The 17,314-nt window shown below is 46.4% G+C and overlaps 1 protein-coding gene across 1 annotated transcript in view; it reads left to right on the forward strand.

Annotated features, from left to right (window-relative positions):
- ANTXR1 (anthrax toxin receptor 1) overlaps window positions 1-17,314 on the forward strand; it is a 181,989-nt gene that overhangs the window by 36,647 nt on the left and 128,028 nt on the right. The window contains exons 4-7 of the mRNA XM_015421095.1: window positions 1,488-1,569; window positions 1,708-1,741; window positions 5,342-5,421; window positions 13,142-13,210. Coding sequence (XP_015276581.1) covers window positions 1,488-1,569; window positions 1,708-1,741; window positions 5,342-5,421; window positions 13,142-13,210 — 265 coding nt within the window. The remainder of the gene's footprint in view (window positions 1-1,487; window positions 1,570-1,707; window positions 1,742-5,341; window positions 5,422-13,141; window positions 13,211-17,314) is intronic.

A 17,314-nucleotide genomic window follows, 5' to 3' on the forward strand; every position in this document is an offset into this window, starting at 1 on the left:
GTAGTTGGACGAAGTTAATTTATCCATCACTTGGTAAGACTGTTGTTGAGCCATAATTCACTCCCGGCTCCACGAAGCTCACAAGCAGGAAAAAAACTGTCCGTGCTCCCGGCGTGGCTCTTGCTGCACACAGGCAGTTCAGGCAGGCTACTCCCCCACTCCTGGAGAATGCGATAACCTCTCGCCCACAGACCTGGTCTCGCAGCTGCACACTCCGTCGTTCAGCACGGCTCACCGAAGCTCTGGTACTCTTCCAAGCTGGTCTCTCCCAGGCTGAGTTGAGTCCTCACCAGGGCTGGCTCTCAGACATTCCACGGGCACCCCGCTAGGCTGGTCAGGGACCCCGTAAGGCTGGGCCCATAACCCTGTCGCGCAGAGCGTGTGTAGTGGTCCCCAGACCAGTCTAAGCCAAGGCAGCACCTTAGCAGACTTTCCAGCCTCCCAGCTCTTACCAGTTCTTTGCTGTTCTGTCCCTCTATAGTAACCACACTGCACAGTCCAGTGGTACACTATATACAAGGGTTTATTCACAGAATACACAGACAAAATGCTTCGCCAGACACTTGTTACCTCCGAAGAGAGCGTACATGGCTTCTGTACAGACTTATATACACAGTTGCACCAATCAGCAACAAGCTGAGTCATGATGACTGCACACTGTCCAGTGCCAGCCATAACCGGTTAGAACAGGCTTATCAGTCCACCTGCTGAGATGTAGCTGTCACTGAACTGTCAGTTAGATCCTAATGATCTTCCTGCTATCTGATTAACATACAACACTCAAGCATCTGATGTTTTTTCTATGTGGCTCTAACGTTAAGCAAGTATGGCCACCCCTGATGTAGTGTATATGTTATGCCAATGGATTATATTGCAATTATGGTAATGATGTACTATGAAAGAGAGAAAAAATACAAGAAAGCAGAACATTCATCTCTCAAGCATCTGATGTTTTTTCTATGTGGCTCTAACGTTAAGCAAGTATGGCCACCCCTGATGTAGTGTATATGTTATGCCAATGGATTATATTGCAATTATGGTAATGATGTACTATGAAAGAGAGAAAAAATACAAGAAAGCAGAACATTCATCTACTTACTGTGCCATCCTATGCCGATATACGCCTTTCTAAGCCCATTGATTTCAGGGTTTGCACTGTTAAATTCTGTGTAGGACAAGGTCATGGAATGGAATGAGTGTTTGGGACTGGCTGGATAAAGGGGCCCACATTTATAAAGGTTGAAAGATTTTTCAGATATCAAGGAACTGTCCCAGAGCACAAACATGCATAGCAAAAGATCACCTGAATTTAGCGTGGTCTCATTATTGGTTGGATCAGAAATGAAATGTCTTGCAATTGAGAAAGGCAGTAACTGTGCTGTCTTACCTGAGTTGCTCTGCTGATCACTTTGACATCAACTTCTTTTTTAAGAAAAAGGTGATTCCCTTTCCAGAAGCTTAACCAAGCATATATTCTAACATTGCAGGGAACAGATACGTCAAGGCTTGGAGGAGCTTCAGAAAGTCCTGCCCGGAGGAGACACTTACATGCATGAAGGATTTGAAAGGGTAAATAAGACCCCATTTTCAGCACGCATAGAAGTGGACGGGAAAGAATACTGTCCACAAGGCCCTAGGTTGGGACTTTTAACCAGTATGGTCTCAGTATCTCTGCCTTGCTAATGATCATGTATGCTTCCATTTCAGGCAAGTGAGCAAATTTACCATGAAAATGTTCAAGGTAAGAATGAGCTAGAGGACTCGTAAACAGCAGCAACGCTTTTGCTTTCTTTCTTCTGCCTTGATGTTAAATCTGCTAAATCAGACAGGGTGTTGTTGTTGTTGGGAGACCCCCTCCAGGGATAAGTTCCTCCCTGTAAGTAGGATCTGACCATATGGTTCCCTGGTTTGTTGTTTCCTGTGGCAACCAGGTGTCAATCACTTCTGCATCCCCGCTGTCTTTCAAGACATATGAGGTTATTCTATTTATTTACAAAACTTTTTACCCATGAGCCTGCCCGAGGCATCTTACAAAATAAAAATAATAATAAAAAACATGCTAATTAATGCTAATTAAATTCTGCATTGGAGAAAAAACAGCTCAGCATAAAAACATACACCATAAAAACAGATCACAGACCGCTTAATTAAGTTTCCAGGCTAAAGTAGTATTTAAAAATATTGACCCTTTAGTTAAAAACCTGGGTGAACAGAAACGTTTTGGCCAGGTGTCTAAAGAAAGCCAGGTGGCCCTCAAGAGAAAGAGCATCCTGCAAGCAAGGGGTCATTACTGAAGAAGTCCTGTCTCTCGTTGTCACCTGCCTCACCTCTGGGGGGGACGGGACAGTGAGCAGGGCTTGTGAGGCAGATAAAATGGTGATCCCATTTTATCCTTCTTAGGTCCCTGCCACACGAGCGGAAAAAAGGATGGGCAAAGTGCAGCTTTTAAAAGCCGCACCAAAATAGGCACACGGCGGTGGGATCATACAGATCCCGTGAGCTGCCGTGCAATCGCTCCCCGGCATGAGCAGATGCCAGGGAGACTGGGGAGAAAGCCACGGGAGGCTGCCGAACTGCGCATGTCTGAGCATGCGCAGTTCGGCCAGGAGCCGAGGATGCGCCGGCGGAAGAATGCGCTGGCGATCCCACGGCCGGCTTTGATGCGGCCTTTCGGAAAGAACCACCTCGGTAGGTGGGTTCTTTTTTGCTGCGGGTTATCATCGGAAGGGCCGGATCGGGGACGGGCGTGCAACGCTTCCCAGATGTTGCGGTGGGATCGCGCCCGTTTGCTCCGCCCCCGATCCGTCCCTCTCCTGGCCCAAATCCTCTTGTGTGACCGGGGCCTTAGGTGCATTGTCCAAGTGCCTTTCTCAAATCTGTTGCCTTTATATTAAAGAAAATCCTTTCTTATGTCTTATACACAGCTCTTCCCCAAAACACACAAGGTCATAGTTTTATAGTATCTTAAAATAAATTTTTATCAGTTCTGGTTCTCCACTTGCAGAATCATCTGTGTTCTTCCTCGTCAAAAAGCAACTGAACACTGTCACAATGTATAATCCCCCCCCCTTTTCCAGAAATGCAGGCAATTAAATACACAGCTGGTCTTGTCAAATGATTTAAGATATGTTAAAGAGTCTGATAATTACAGCAGCTTTCATTTGGTTAGGCTTTTTTCCCTCTTGAGAAGATTATATTTAGCTTTAACAAAAGTGAAATGTCAGCTGCAATATGTGATACATGATTGCAGAAGTCGTTCAGATTTATTGTGAAAAGTTGACAGGAGGAATCCAAATTAACTTTAATTGGTTCTGTTTCAAGATGGCTGTGTGATTTTTAGCTGACAGATGACAAGCCTGGGCCATGTAGAGATAAAGATAACAATCTTCATGTGATAACGATGCATTTTGGCAGTAAATTTTCTCTCTACTGGTGGCTCGCTGTAATCTGGATGATGGCATGCTTGGCTCTTCTTCTCCTCCTCTTGGTTTGTGCACAGTTCTTTTATTGCATTGCCAGCTCTCATCTGATCAGGGGTTTCAGAGCATCTGCTGGCTGCTCCAAGGACCAAACTAAGGCTGTGGTCACACAAGCAGTTTGCACCAATGTGGTTGCATTACCATAGCAGATTTAAAGAGCACAATCAGACAACATTTGCCTTCTGTGCCCCAGTCGTTGGCACCTGGGTCCAGCCCATCCTGGAAGCGGAGTTTCCCAACACTTGGGAAAGTCCAGTCTTTATGTATGCCAGCGCTTCCACTTTGCTTTTCCCAAATGGATGCTGGATGGGAAGTGTGAATGGTCACTTCCGTCTCAATAGTGTTTTTTTCCATTTGGTAGGGATGTGCTTATAAGCCCCATTGCCAGCAAGGGCCGTGCTCCATGGCTGAGGCACTGCTAATGTGGATGCTTCAGCATGGGAGGAGCCTCTTCAGGGTGTGCTGTCTGGTCACCCCTTCCCACGATGATTTAAACTGCCTCAAATACAGGTGCCACCATATCGTGCCAAGCCTCCAGTGTGACCGCAGCCTGAAGTCAGAATTTCACAGCAGCTTTCACCAAAACCAGCAGACTAGTTCTCCCACCACCACCCCCTTATCATTTGTAGTACATTTGGACCATCTTCATTTCTTGTATTAAGTCATTCACTGGTTTCATTTTACAAAGTGAACGTATATTTTCAGGGTCTTTTGACAGTTAATCTGTAGTAAGTGATCCTGAGTGTGCCTAGAAAAAATTCCTTCTGGGTGAGTCCAAGGTTCAACTAATCCATTATTCTTCGCAAAAATACCAGCAAGGAGCAGGTGTTAAAGAGTGCATCAGAGGCTGGCCAGTGTTCTTCCAGTGGACCACAATCTGCCCATCCCTGGTCTAACAGAACTTCTGGCATTAGTGAAGTCATAGCATTCTGCACTTCCTCACCCCTGATCCTCATCATTGGCTGCCAGTGGCAGGGTGTGTGTAAATGCAGGCCATTCCTATCATGATATTAGGTGTGCTGTGGATGGGGGAAGTACTTCTTTGCTCAACAAATGATTAAAATGTGGAATTCACTGCCAGAATATGTACTGATGGTCACAAGCATAGATAGCTTTAAAAAGGAATTAGATAAATTCATGAAGGATGGCTCCATTTGTGGCTACTAGCCATGGTGACTAAAGGGAACCTCCGTGTTCATAGGCAGTAAATGCTGGAATATCAGTGCTAGGACACAACACTGGGAAAAGGCCTTGGCCTCTGTGCCCTGTTGTTGGCTCTCCAGAATAACTAGCCAGCCACTATGTTAGGCAGGATGCTGAACTATTTGGACCACTTGTATGATCTACCAAGGATCTTATTGTGTTCTATGTCAGCAAGACCCGCATTTACCATTTTTGGTGGCTGCTGCACATTTTCCGTGACATCTACTTTGACTCTGGGAGCCGAGGGTCTCTTCATATGCTATTCTTTTTAGGTGTATGCCTAAGATTTTTCATGTGCCTTTATACCTAAAAAAGTGGTCACTCAGTGGCAGACCCAAGATAGTTGCTGTGTAGTCTGTGAATGAAGTCTCAGAAACCACCTGTGAGAATTCTCATGCTACATGTTGTGGAATGCAGCATCGAGAATCAACCCCCCCCCCAAAAAAACCATACCCCTATTTGACTAGAGAAGATGATAGTGGGACAAAAGAAATAGGTGTATACTTTATATGCAACAGTATCTCTTCCATGCAATTTTATTTGGAGAAAACAACTACAGTCTGTCTGCAGGCTCTGAGCAGCTATATTCCATATGACTGGATATTATATTCCATTCCCTGCCCTGAACCTCATTAATAGAATGCATTCTGTCCTCTCAGGTTATAGGACAGCAAGCGTCATTATTGCGCTGACGGATGGTGAACTTCACGAGGATCTTTTCTTCTATGCAGAACGAGAGGTAAGAGGCTTGTGGGGCAGGGAATATGCCAAAACACCCATATGGGCAGCCCACAAGAAGCATTAGTGCAAAGGTGGATGTAATTGACAGGGAATTTTGTGTGTGTGTGTGTGTCTGTGATCAGAAAAAATTAAAAAGCTTTTTTTAATTTAAAATTTGTTATTGTTTATATATAAAATACTTGTTTATGAGGCTGACTTTTTATGGCAAACGACACAACCAGAAAACGTAGCATGTAGTTATACCCCAAAGTGGCAATTGTTCCTATTTTACAGATAAAGGATTTTCTTCTCCCATTCTGTTCCTCCTGCAGAAATCTGTATATTGAAATGCTGCCAACACTATGCAGGTGTTTCCATTTCAGTGTTGCTATGCAGAGTTTCCAAATTGTAGCTTGTATCTCCTTGTACTTTCACAAAGGATAAATCCTTATTCACCCAAGAAGTAGCTGTGGACTTCCATATTTGGGTATGATCAATCCATATATGTATAGCAGCAAGTGATGTTTCTGTCTCTTAATGCCAGGAAGAATCCAGGGAGACTAAACTGCACTGGCTCTGTAGATAGTCTTCTGGGACCATTCTAATTTACCAATACCTGCTTTTAACCAAAGCCCTATGCTCACTGTGCACTCTGGAAACCTCAGCGCTTATTAAAAACAAAGTCAAATCAAGACCATAAAAGGGCTTTATCTCTGTTTGTATCTTTCCTGCTCCCAGCCTCTTAGGGAGTTAAATTATATGTCTTTACCTGGAGCTGCGGTGGCTCAAGTGGTTAAGACGCTGAACTGCAGGCTGTGGAAGGTCAGTAGTTCAGCGGTTCAAGACCCGGGTGCCGCAAGACGGGGGGAGCTCCCGTCTCTAGTTCCAGCTTCTGCCAACCTAGCAGTTCGAAAGCAAGAAATTGCAAGTAGATAAATAGGGACCACTTCGGTGGGAAGGTAACAGCGCTCCGTGCGCCTTGGTGTTTAGTCATGCCGGCCACATGACCACGGAAACGTCTTCGGACAGCGCTGGCTCTTCGGCTTTGAAACGGAGATGAGCACCGCAACCCTAGAGTCGGACTCGACTGGCTTTCGAGCACGGGAACCTTTACCTTTACCTTTTTATCTTCTTGCAATGAAAGCCAGTGTTTTATATCTCTCCAAGTTTTTTTTCAAAAAAGCAAAGACATTCTTTCTGTGTAAAAACTCATTCATTTATCTTGTCTTGCTGCAGGAGAGAACTGTGTGGCTGATGGCATATCTTTGCACCCGTAGATCTCATGTGTTTTTTTCTGTCTGATTCTGTCTGGTGCTCTAAATTGGCATGTTCTTTTAGCAAGCCTGACAGCAGGACTGTGATTTCTTTCTGGAGGTTCAGACAGACAGGGGAACGTTGTCCAGACAAGCTAGAAGCCACAGACTGACTGTACAAGGGTTCATTTAACAGACAGATACAAGTAAAAAAGCAGCTAAAAACAGGCGATGTCTCGAGTACCGAAGTTTGTAAGAGAAAAAGATCAAAATAAATCTGTAAGCAGGGGCAGTCTGAGCCATGGGGCATCCAGGGCAGCTGCCCCCGGCACTGGGTTGGGTGGTCTCCCCAGCTCTCCACAGCCCCACCCCCACAGAGTGGGAAAGAAGCAGCCATGTGGGTACGCCTGCCTCTTCACATTCAAAGACCACTGGGTGCCTGATGCATACCCACGCCTACCTTGCTTGAGCCTGTCTGTCCAGGTGGGATGATGGTGGTGGCAGTGATTCTGAGGCCACATCCTGGACTTTTGTCTGCGGACCCAGAACCACTAAGTCTACTAGGGTTGCCAAATGTAAAATCCCTACCGGTGGGGGAGCGTCCAGCTGGTCCGAGAGTCGTCTTGACAAGTGTGTGCGCGCGCGCCGCCGGAGCGTCACCCGGAAGTGACGTCACACGCTGGGCGGGACCCGGACTGCATTCTCACGGCCTACCAGCAGAGGAAGCGAAAGCGCGGCGGCCCTGATGTCTCCTTGGCGGTGTCGCCTTCTACCGGGGGGGTTGGCAGCCCTAAGTCTACCCCATATGTAAGCTTTTTTGAGCAAGATGTTTTGGCAGTGCCCCAGAGCCCCTGACACATACTCCATCTTGAAATCCCCGAGGGAACAGGAACTGGGTTTTACTCCCAGGTTGTTCCAGGTGGTCAGCCATGTTGGTTTGAAGCAATAGAACAAATCTGGACTCCAGTGGCCAGAGCCAGTTTGGTGTAGTGGTTAAGTGTGCGGACTCTAATCTGGGAGAACCGGGTTTGATTCCCCACTCCTCCACTTGCAGCTGCTGATGTGACCTTGGGTCAGTCACAAGCTCTGGCACAGCTGTCCTTGAAAAAGAGCAGTTTCTGTTAGAACTCTCTCAGCCTCACCCACCTCACAGGGTGTCTGTTGTGGGGAGGGGAAGGGAAAGGAGTTTGTAAGCCGCTCTGAGACTCCAAGTGAAGGGCGGGGTATAAATCCAATCTCTTCTTCTTCTTCTTCTTTAAGGCCAACAAAGGTTTTTCAGTATTTGAAAACATATTCGTCTTCATGCACATGAAAGCTCATCCCTTGAATAAACCTTTGTTGTTCTTAAAGGTGCCACTGGAGTCTAAATTTGTTTTAGCCCAAGGTTGCCACAGAAAACAGTATCCCCATATGAACCCCGCCCTCTTCTCTCCTGTAATGGGGAGCCATTGAAAACGGTGCCACATTTTCCCTGCCTCTATTCCAAATCACTGGCTTTCTCTGATAGAGTGAAGCAAATATACGACATGACAGCTTTGTATACTGTTTAGAGAGATTAGGACGGGGGAGATCCAAGTAAAAGTCCCCACTCAGCCATGAAGCTCACTGGGTGCTTCACAGAGTTGTGGGGGTAAAATGCAGGGGTGAAAGCATGCCAGTATGGGCCAGTACAGACTATTGATAAGAAAGAAGTTGAAATGATACCTCCCATCTTCTGTTTTAAGCACACACATCCCCCGCTGCTGCTCTAAGAGAAATTTGTTACTTTTTCACCCCTGGGAAAATGGAGAGAGGGGAGACGCTTACAGTAAACTCATCAAAGGAGCAGCAGAGAACTTCCCTGAACTTGTCAAAGGATGAGCAGAATAAAAATGTGACAGATGATATAGTGTATGGCTGAGGTAAAATCCATTACTGTTCTGTCCCTGTGAAAATGAACCAATCAAAGGCAGTGTAAATGTTTGCCTCCACTGATTCCCCACTCCTCCACATGCAGCTGCTGGTGTGACCTTGGGTCAGTCATAAATTCTTTCAGAGCTGTTCACTCAAGGGCAGTTCTCAGGAGAGCTCTCTCAGCCCCACCTACTTCACACGGTGTCTGTGTGGGGAGAGGAAGGGAATAAAAAGCCACTCTGAGGTCCCGGTCACACGAGACGGATGATCCGCCACTGAAGGGCGGCAAATCAGAGCCGGAGCAAAAAGAACTGCGGAAGCGCAATCCGACGTGCCCCCGCGGCTCCATGCTCTGTGCCCCGGCAGCCGATCACACGGTGCGCAGCAAACTGGCAGTAGCGCGGTTGTGCGCATGCGTGGGATGGGGAAAGGCGCCGGCTGTGATGGCCTACTGGCATTTCCCCGATAACATGCCTTCCGTTGGCCCGCATCATCTGGTAGGTACTGCTGTTTTGCTAGTACTTTTTTGGTGTGCGTTTGTGGGCCAAAGAGATGGATTGGGGACGGGTATGTGCTGCTTCCCAGATGTTGCGGTGTGATTGTGCCTGCTTGATGCGCCCCTGATCCGTCCCTCTTGTGGATCAAATCCTCCTGTGTGACCGGGGCCTGAGACTTCTTCAGGTAGTCAAGGACAGGGTATAAATCCAATCTCGTCGTCCTCCTCCTCCTCCTCCTCCTCCTCCTCCTCTTCTAGTGAGAACTGCCATTTGAGCTACCTGCCAACTACAGCTCTGCACAATCCCACTCCACACTTACAGAACTGCCAAGAGAAGGGGAGGATCATGCTCAGTTATGCAGCTTCCTTCCTTAACTGTGGCTGTTGCAGCTGTTTTTGAAGGAGGCAGTCAAAGGCATGATGTTCTCAGGTTGATCCCTCCTTGGGGGGGGGGTAATCTTGAGTGTTCAGGGAGAACAACTTTTTCCCCCAAAGGAAAAGTTGCTCCTGCATCCCCTGAAATGTTACTTTGCTACAACAAACAAGCACCTCAAAAATCCAGTGTCACCACAGAGAGATGTGAGAGAGAAGGGCAGTGAGCGGCTGGGAGATTCTGTGAGAGAACGCCATACAGCCATCATGGGTGGAAATGCCACTCCCTCTGAATGTCCTAGAAAGAGGAGTCCAACATTAGGGAGGTTGAACCATGATGCCCAGAGCAGAAACCTCGCCCTCAAGGCAGGTCTTGGAAGAAGTTAGGCAGGTGGTTGTGACCTTTGTAGGCTGATTTACTGAGAAGTGATCTTTCCAGAGCACACATCTTGCCGTGGGTATGTATAGTACATAATTAACTGTAAGATGTGGTGACAGCCACCAGTGTAGATGGCTTTTTTAAAAGGGTTTAGACAAAAATCACGGAGAAGAGATCTGTCAACAGCTATTAGCCATGGTAGCTAAATGGAAGCTCCATGCGCCGAGGCAGAACGCCATTGGTATCCAATGCCAGATGCCCGTGACAAACAGCAGGGAGGGTCATCATCTTTATGCCTTGATTGTGAGCTTCCCAGAAACATCTGGCTGCCTGCTGTTGGAAACTGAATTTTGGGACAGAGGTCTGATCCAGCAGGACAATTCCTGTATTTGCCTAGGATTCTGCCCAAGGGTCATGGATCCCAGCAGAGCAGGCGCAGGCGGTGTTAGGGCTGATTGGATTAGAAGGCAATTCAGGGTCAGACAAGATTGGAATTCAGCCAAGCTGGATACGTTTACGAGCCCTAGAAAGAAAAAAAAGAATCAAGTGGGGATGGAAGACTGAGACATCACCGGTCTCATACTTTTAAACTTTGTTTTGCTTTAAAAGCCTTTGCTGTGAGATCATCCCAATGTGATGTAATGCTTTGCTTTCTGTAATTCTTTCTGTGGATGCACATAAATTTTATTCCAGCAGTTTATCGTTGTAATTGGTCCAGGGGCCATGACTTGTATTCCCTGGTCAATAAATCTACTCCCCATTCTTCACAATAGACTAGGCAGCTGGTTGCGCTCCAAGCTAGAAATCTTCCCTCTATTGTTTATTTTTTTCCGAAAGAATGGGTGGAGTGGGTGTCAAGGCCGGGAGGCATCATATCTGGATGATGTTGATCCCTACATTAATTTTGTAAAAGGATACGATCCCCACCCCTTTGTTGCCCTCCGGCCACTTAGAAGAAAACAGAAAGCAGAAACTTTAGGGAGAGCAAGACCGTTTTGTCAGACCTTTAAAAGGGAATTTAGCTGACAAAGTATTTAGCAGACAAAATGGTCAGAAATGGTTAGGTTTTGTTTTTCAGAATGAATCCTGAGCTAGAACCACGTGATGTCATGAGCAATGCTCCCTCTAAGCTGTGGAGTCTTGTGAGCAAAAATTCTACTTTGTGAGCTACTGGCATTAAAGTTGTGAGCCAGCGATTTGGCTACTGCATAAGTTAGTTTGCTGTGGAGCCATCCTTCCTGAGCTAAGACAAAAATGTGTGAGCCGGAGGCTAAAAAACTGTGAGCTAGCTCACACTAATACAGCTTAGAGGGAACACTGGTCATGAGGGTTATATCTTGTGCATAGTTTATTGACTTGTGCTAGGAAATTAATATTTTAATAAAGCTGACTGTGCATCTGCCCAAGATTGAGAATACCATTGTATCAGAGAGTTGATGGAGTGCAACTCTGACAGGGCAAATATTTGGAACCGCTTGGATTAGAAATTGGCATGAATGATTGACTGTGCCTGTGATGATGACAATGTAGGGATTGTGGTGGGATTTTATTTCCCCCTCCAAAAAATAGTGCTTCAAAGCTTAAACCATTCAAAGGCGAATATTGCTTTCGAAGAATAAAAACTAATCCTGTCCAGGGGAAAAAGTCATTTGAAGCAACATTGGGCAATTCTGCGCTGGCTTTTCCCTCCATTGTTTTACGAAACCCATGTTGGAACAGAAATTCCCCTTTCCATTGCATGCTGCTTTCATTTTCTTTGATCATCAGATTTTATGGTACCTTTTGCATAGATTTATGGCCGTTCAGGGGCGACCTTGCAGTCAGTACTGCATTGCCCTGAGGTATTTGAATGTGGTTTTGAGCTGCACTTTTCCCTTCCAGTTGAGAAAATGTGGAGCGAATGCCAGATGTAGAATCACCCATTGTTAAGAAATCTGAAATGGGGGAAACAAATCTGCATTTGCAAGAAGGGAAGAGGACAAGTCCGTGGTCTAGATCTTCTGCTGTTCATCTTAAGCTTCATGCTGAGTCAGACCTTTCTCTTAATAAAGCAGTTGTCAGATGCTTAACTGTAGAATCAGAGTGCCCTGATCAGCTCCTGAGACCTCTGGGTGACCTTAGAATTATGTCCACCTAGCGCTCCTTCTCTTGATGGTCCTGACAGAAACGGCTTCATAGATTCAGGGGTGGTTAGAGGCAAGCAGGTGGTATAACAAGGGATCAAGAAGAAGAAGAAGAGATTGGATTTATACCCCGCCCTTCACTACCCGAGGGAGTCTCAGAGCGGCTTACAAACTCCTTCCCCTTCCCCTTCCCACAACAGACACCCTGTGAGGTAGGTGGGGTTGAGGGAGCTCTGACAGAAACTGCTCATTTTCAAGAACAGCTGTCCCAGAACTATGGCTTGCCCAAGGTCATCCAGCCAGATGCAAGTGGAGGAGTGGGGAATCAAACCCAGTTCTCCCAGATTAGAATCCACACACTTAACCACTACACCAAACTGGCTCTCTAGCAAGGAGTCCATCCGTGAGCTGCTCAGAGTGAACAGCCAGGCTGGAATCAGCAGTTTTGTAGTGCCAGATGAGGATCCCTAAGTCACCAGATCAGCAGAGAGCTGAATGGAAATTGCAGTACCACCCTCTCTCCCTCTGTGCTGCTGGCATTATAACATAGCCAAGACCAGATCATGGATGGCTACCTGGTTCATCTTTGCTTGCTGGACGCCAGGGTGGTGCAGAGAATTAAGTGCCTTGAGTCCCCATTCAGCTCCCGGAACTTTACATGATTCCTGAGCGCACATGCCATGATATTATAAACGTTATCAACAAAGAGAAAAGTAACTTTAAAAGTAATATTATAATTTTAAACCCACAAGATATAACCTCCTACTGCTTACCTCATGTAAAGGCCTGGCAGATAAAATGGCTTTTCAGCACCTTCTAAATTTTTTTAAAGATGGCGCTCCCCTCACCTGCTCTGGGAGCCTGCTCCTGAAAGTGGGAAGTACAGTGGAGAAAGCCTGGACTCCAGTTGATGCCAGGTGGACTACTTAAGTGGAGAAACAACCCGTAGCTGGAGAACCAAAGTTGGCACACAGAGATATTTGGGAGGAGGTGGTCCTTCAGGTACGTGGTTCCCAAACCACAAAGGCCTTGAATGATCTAACTATATTGACAATTTACAATAATACTTCGGCAGAGTTCTCTGCAGCCTGATAAACTTGCTGGGGGGGGGAACACATTAAAAGAAGCACCATAGTGAAAATAATAATTGTTAGGTCTCAAAACACTGAGTTACACCTTTAACATGTTTACATCATTGCATTGTCTTTATCCTCTTGCTCCAGGCTAACCGATCCCGTGATCTGGGAGCAACTGTATACTGTGTTGGCGTGAAAGATTTCAATGAAACTCAGGTAATGGAGCCTTTATTTCTCTGAATGAGCTTTTGGCAATGATGCTTTTACGTGTGGGGTAGGTAGATTTCACAGCCTGAGGGCTACATCTGTGTATGCACCTGTCTTTGAGGGCTCCGGCTTGGATGCCGGCTCTTCCTGTTTCCAGCACCAGCAGTGCCTTAATGGCTGTTAATGGCACATAGCCCCTGAGTGGTTTAGCAGTTTTCTGGGAGAATCAGCCTGCTTACCTGACCCTGTAGTTAGGCGTGCTGATGGTTTGGACAAACTGTTGAGCAGCTTGAGAGTTAGAGGACACATTCCTTCAGGCCAGATACAGCTATAGCTTGCCCACCTGTGTTTTATGTGCATCTGAACATTGGTTGGTTGTCTTGAATTCCTGTACGGTCTTTTAGCAGAAAGGAAGAATAGTTAGGTATCTCAGATGTTTTCCGGTTGGAGACAGGTTTGTGTAGTGCAGTGGCAACAGAGCTTCCACGTACAAGGTTTTCCCATTGTTTCCCTGCCCTGGTTCCTCAGCAGTGGCCATTCCCCCTCTTCTCCATAGCCAAGGCTTTTTGCAGTTTGCTGCAGTTTCTTAAAAATAGCAGTTGAATATCATTATAACGATCTGTATATCAGGTTCTGTGAATTCCCAGCTTTCATTTTGCACCTTTTGTTCTGGAGATATGCCCTTACTCTAACATCTCCACAACAAAAGGAGGTTGCTACTTTTTTTAAAAAAAAAAAAGGATGAAAACTGGGAATTCAGAGAACCTGATATAGAGATCGTTGTATTATTATAATGATTTTCAGTTACTGTTTTCAGTTGCCACTTAGGTGAAGGAAACGGCTACCGTGGGGAGAGGGGCAGGGAAAATGGCTGCTGTGTGGGTGGTGGGGTTCTAGGCTTGCCAAGCCCCCGCTGGGGGCAGGTAAATTCCTGCCCAGGAGGCCCATTACCCGCCGGCGGCGGATCAGGCCCCGGGGGGAACTCCACCCCTTGCCGTAGGGCGTCCACAGCATGATGATGTCACCCGGAGGTGACATCATCATGCTGGCCACGTTGTGGGGGTGACACTCTGTGAATTGAGGAAAAACTCTATGGTTTTCCCTCGAGTCACGGTGCCCCGCCCCCAACGTGGGTGGCGTGATGATGTCACTTCTGGTGACATCATGGCGCGCACGGGAAGACTCCCGACGGAGCCAGGAATCCACCCGCTTTGCAGGTAAGTCGACTTGGCAACCCTATGGGGTCCCCAAATCCTTGCTGGGGCAGAAGATCCCTCTCCTACAGCAGGTGCTCCCCACCACTACTCAGCATCAAAAGGGGGGGGAACGCGCTGACATCACTACCCTTATGCTTGGAAGTGACATCAGCGTTTCACTGGGGGATGCTGGGAGTACTCAGGTATTTGGGCAAAACTCTATGGTGAAACCACAGAGTTTTCCCAAATGCTAGAATGACATAGGCTTTGTTGGGGATACACTGATGTAACTTCCAGTGTGGAAGGAAATGATGTCAGCGGATCACCAGTGAGTCCACCCTGCCCCTAACTTTCCCACCCACATAGCAGCCATCAGAAATATTGGAAATTGGCAAGGAAACCCTGGGAGGTGCCCAACGTGGGCGACGTTATGATGTCACTTCTGGTGACATCATGGCGCGCACGGGAAGACTCCCGACGGAGCCAGGAATCCACCCGCTTTGCAGGTAAGTCGACTTGGCAACCCTATGGGGTCCCCAAATCCTTGCTGGGGCAGAAGATCCCTCTCCTACAGCAGGTGCTCCCCACCACTACTCAGCATCAAAAGGGGGGGGAACGCGCTGACATCACTACCCTTATGCTTGGAAGTGACATCAGCGTTTCACTGGGGGATGCTGGGAGTACTCAGGTATTTGGGCAAAACTCTATGGTGAAACCACAGAGTTTTCCCAAATGCTAGAATGACATAGGCTTTGTTGGGGATACACTGATGTAACTTCCAGTGTGGAAGGAAATGATGTCAGCGGATCACCAGTGAGTCCACCCTGCCCCTAACTTTCCCACCCACATAGCAGCCATCAGAAATATTGGAAATTGGCAAGGAAACCCTGGGAGGTGCACAAATGCACCACAATACCATGGGGAAGTAGGAAAAGACCCACTTCCCCACAGCATCTGACCTGAGGCAAATAACCTGTGTTAACAGGGCCTCTGTTTTAATGGGGCTTTTGTTTTAAAGGACAGCTGCAAAAAAACCACAGATGATGTTGCATGTATTTTGGCACAGCTGTGTAGATGGCAATTAGAAATATTTTTTTAAAATACTTATGTGGATAATTTGAATAATAACCCCTGACAATAATTGAATGCTTTTTATCAGATATATAGAACCCTTTGGATGCACAGTTATTAGACAAAAGGGAAAGAGGTGGTGTTCTTAAAAAATTACGTGAGGGTCTTACAAAAAGAACTTTGCCCTGTCTTCAGTGCTGTGATTTGCTTTTGATGCATAGCAAATGTTTCTTTCTTGTTCATATCATGTGGCTCCTTTTTAATACCACTTGGCAAGCTGGTCCAGAATACTTGTTTTTATAAATGAAAAGGGACCCAGCAGCAAGGAACAGTTTTTATTTGCTAATTAACAGATTGGCTCTTAAACAGGATTGCATACAGGAGAAAGGGAACAGCAAGGAGTTGGGAAACAAGAAATTGTGTGGAGTGGGGAATTCAGATGGCAGAGAGGCAAAAAAAGAAGGGAATCTAAAGAAGCCGCATAGGTGCCAAAATAAGAGAGGCAGGCCCCCAGAACAATTGTCTTTGAAAACCCAGGCTCCCACTCTATGGAGTCTGATATTAACCTCGTGAACGACCTTAATCATCTTCTACCATGGATCTCCAGCACAGACTGTTTCTTTCTTTATTTGCTGACTTTATTTATAGCCCACCTTTCGATCTGAGACTCAAGGCAGATTGCAGGATAACAACAATTCCGCCATACAGCACAAGGCATCCAGTGAATAATGCCATAGGACTAGGACTGCAGAATCTGAAGACAATATGAATAATGCAGAGTACAGAATAAAAGGGAAAAAGCCCAAGGCAGTTATTACTATTATTTATTAAATTTATAAACTGCCCTCCCCAGAATTAAATCTCATGAATTAAACATGAACAATTAAGAACAATAAATCAAAAAACAATAGTTAAAACAGATAAAACAGTATAATTCCTCCAAATAATAGGTGGTGTACATATAGCTTCGCTCCATCCACAGGGTGGATCACATGCTTGGATTGGTAGGGCCAGTTGGAAGCCATGGTAAAGAACTGTTGCTGTCTTCAACTGGAGGTCTGGCGGAATATCTCCATTTTGCACACTCTGCAGAACTGAACAAGGAGATAAGGAGGAGTTACTAGGTAGAGAGTTCCACCAGGCCCGAGCCAGGGCTGAAAAGGCCCTGGCCCTAGTTGAGGACAGCTGGACATCTCTTGGGCCAGGGATTGCCAGTAAGTTTTGATCTCCCAAGCGTAAAGCTCTTTGGGAGGCATAGGGCAGTGATGGCGAACCTTTTAGAGACCGAGTGCCCAAACTGCGACCCAAAACCCACTTATTTATCGCAAAGTGCCAAAACGGCAATTTAACCTGAATACTGAGGTTTTACTTTAGAAAAAACAACTCATACATTAACTTAAGATGATCCAAACAAAGTAAGGAAAGCAATCCCAAATGCTTTCATTTACTTAAAATTATTTGGCAGAGAATTCGACACTTTAATGATGGTCTGGGCCTGGCTGGGGCGATGGCACGCGTGCCCACAGAGAGGGGTCTGAGTGCCACCTCTGGCACCCGTGCCATAGGTTCGCCACCACTGGCATAGGGGGTTAGGCAGTCCCACAGGTATGTTGGTCTCTGACTGTTAAGGGCTTTAAAGGTCAGAACCAAAACCTTGAAGCGAATTTGGTATTCAACTTGGAGCCAGTGCAGCTGGCGGAGCACAGGTCGGATGTGTGCAGTCATTGGGGTACCTGTAAGTACCTGCACTGCTGCATTCTGGGCAAGCTGTAATTTCTGGATCTGCTTCAAGGGCAGCCCCATGTAGAATGAGTTACAGTAATCCAGTCTTGAGGTGACTGTTGCA

Source organism: Gekko japonicus, unplaced genomic scaffold (assembly GCF_001447785.1).
Source record: "Gekko japonicus isolate JY-2015 unplaced genomic scaffold, Gekko_japonicus_V1.1 scaffold13, whole genome shotgun sequence".
NCBI classification, from domain to species: domain Eukaryota; kingdom Metazoa; phylum Chordata; class Lepidosauria; order Squamata; family Gekkonidae; genus Gekko; species Gekko japonicus.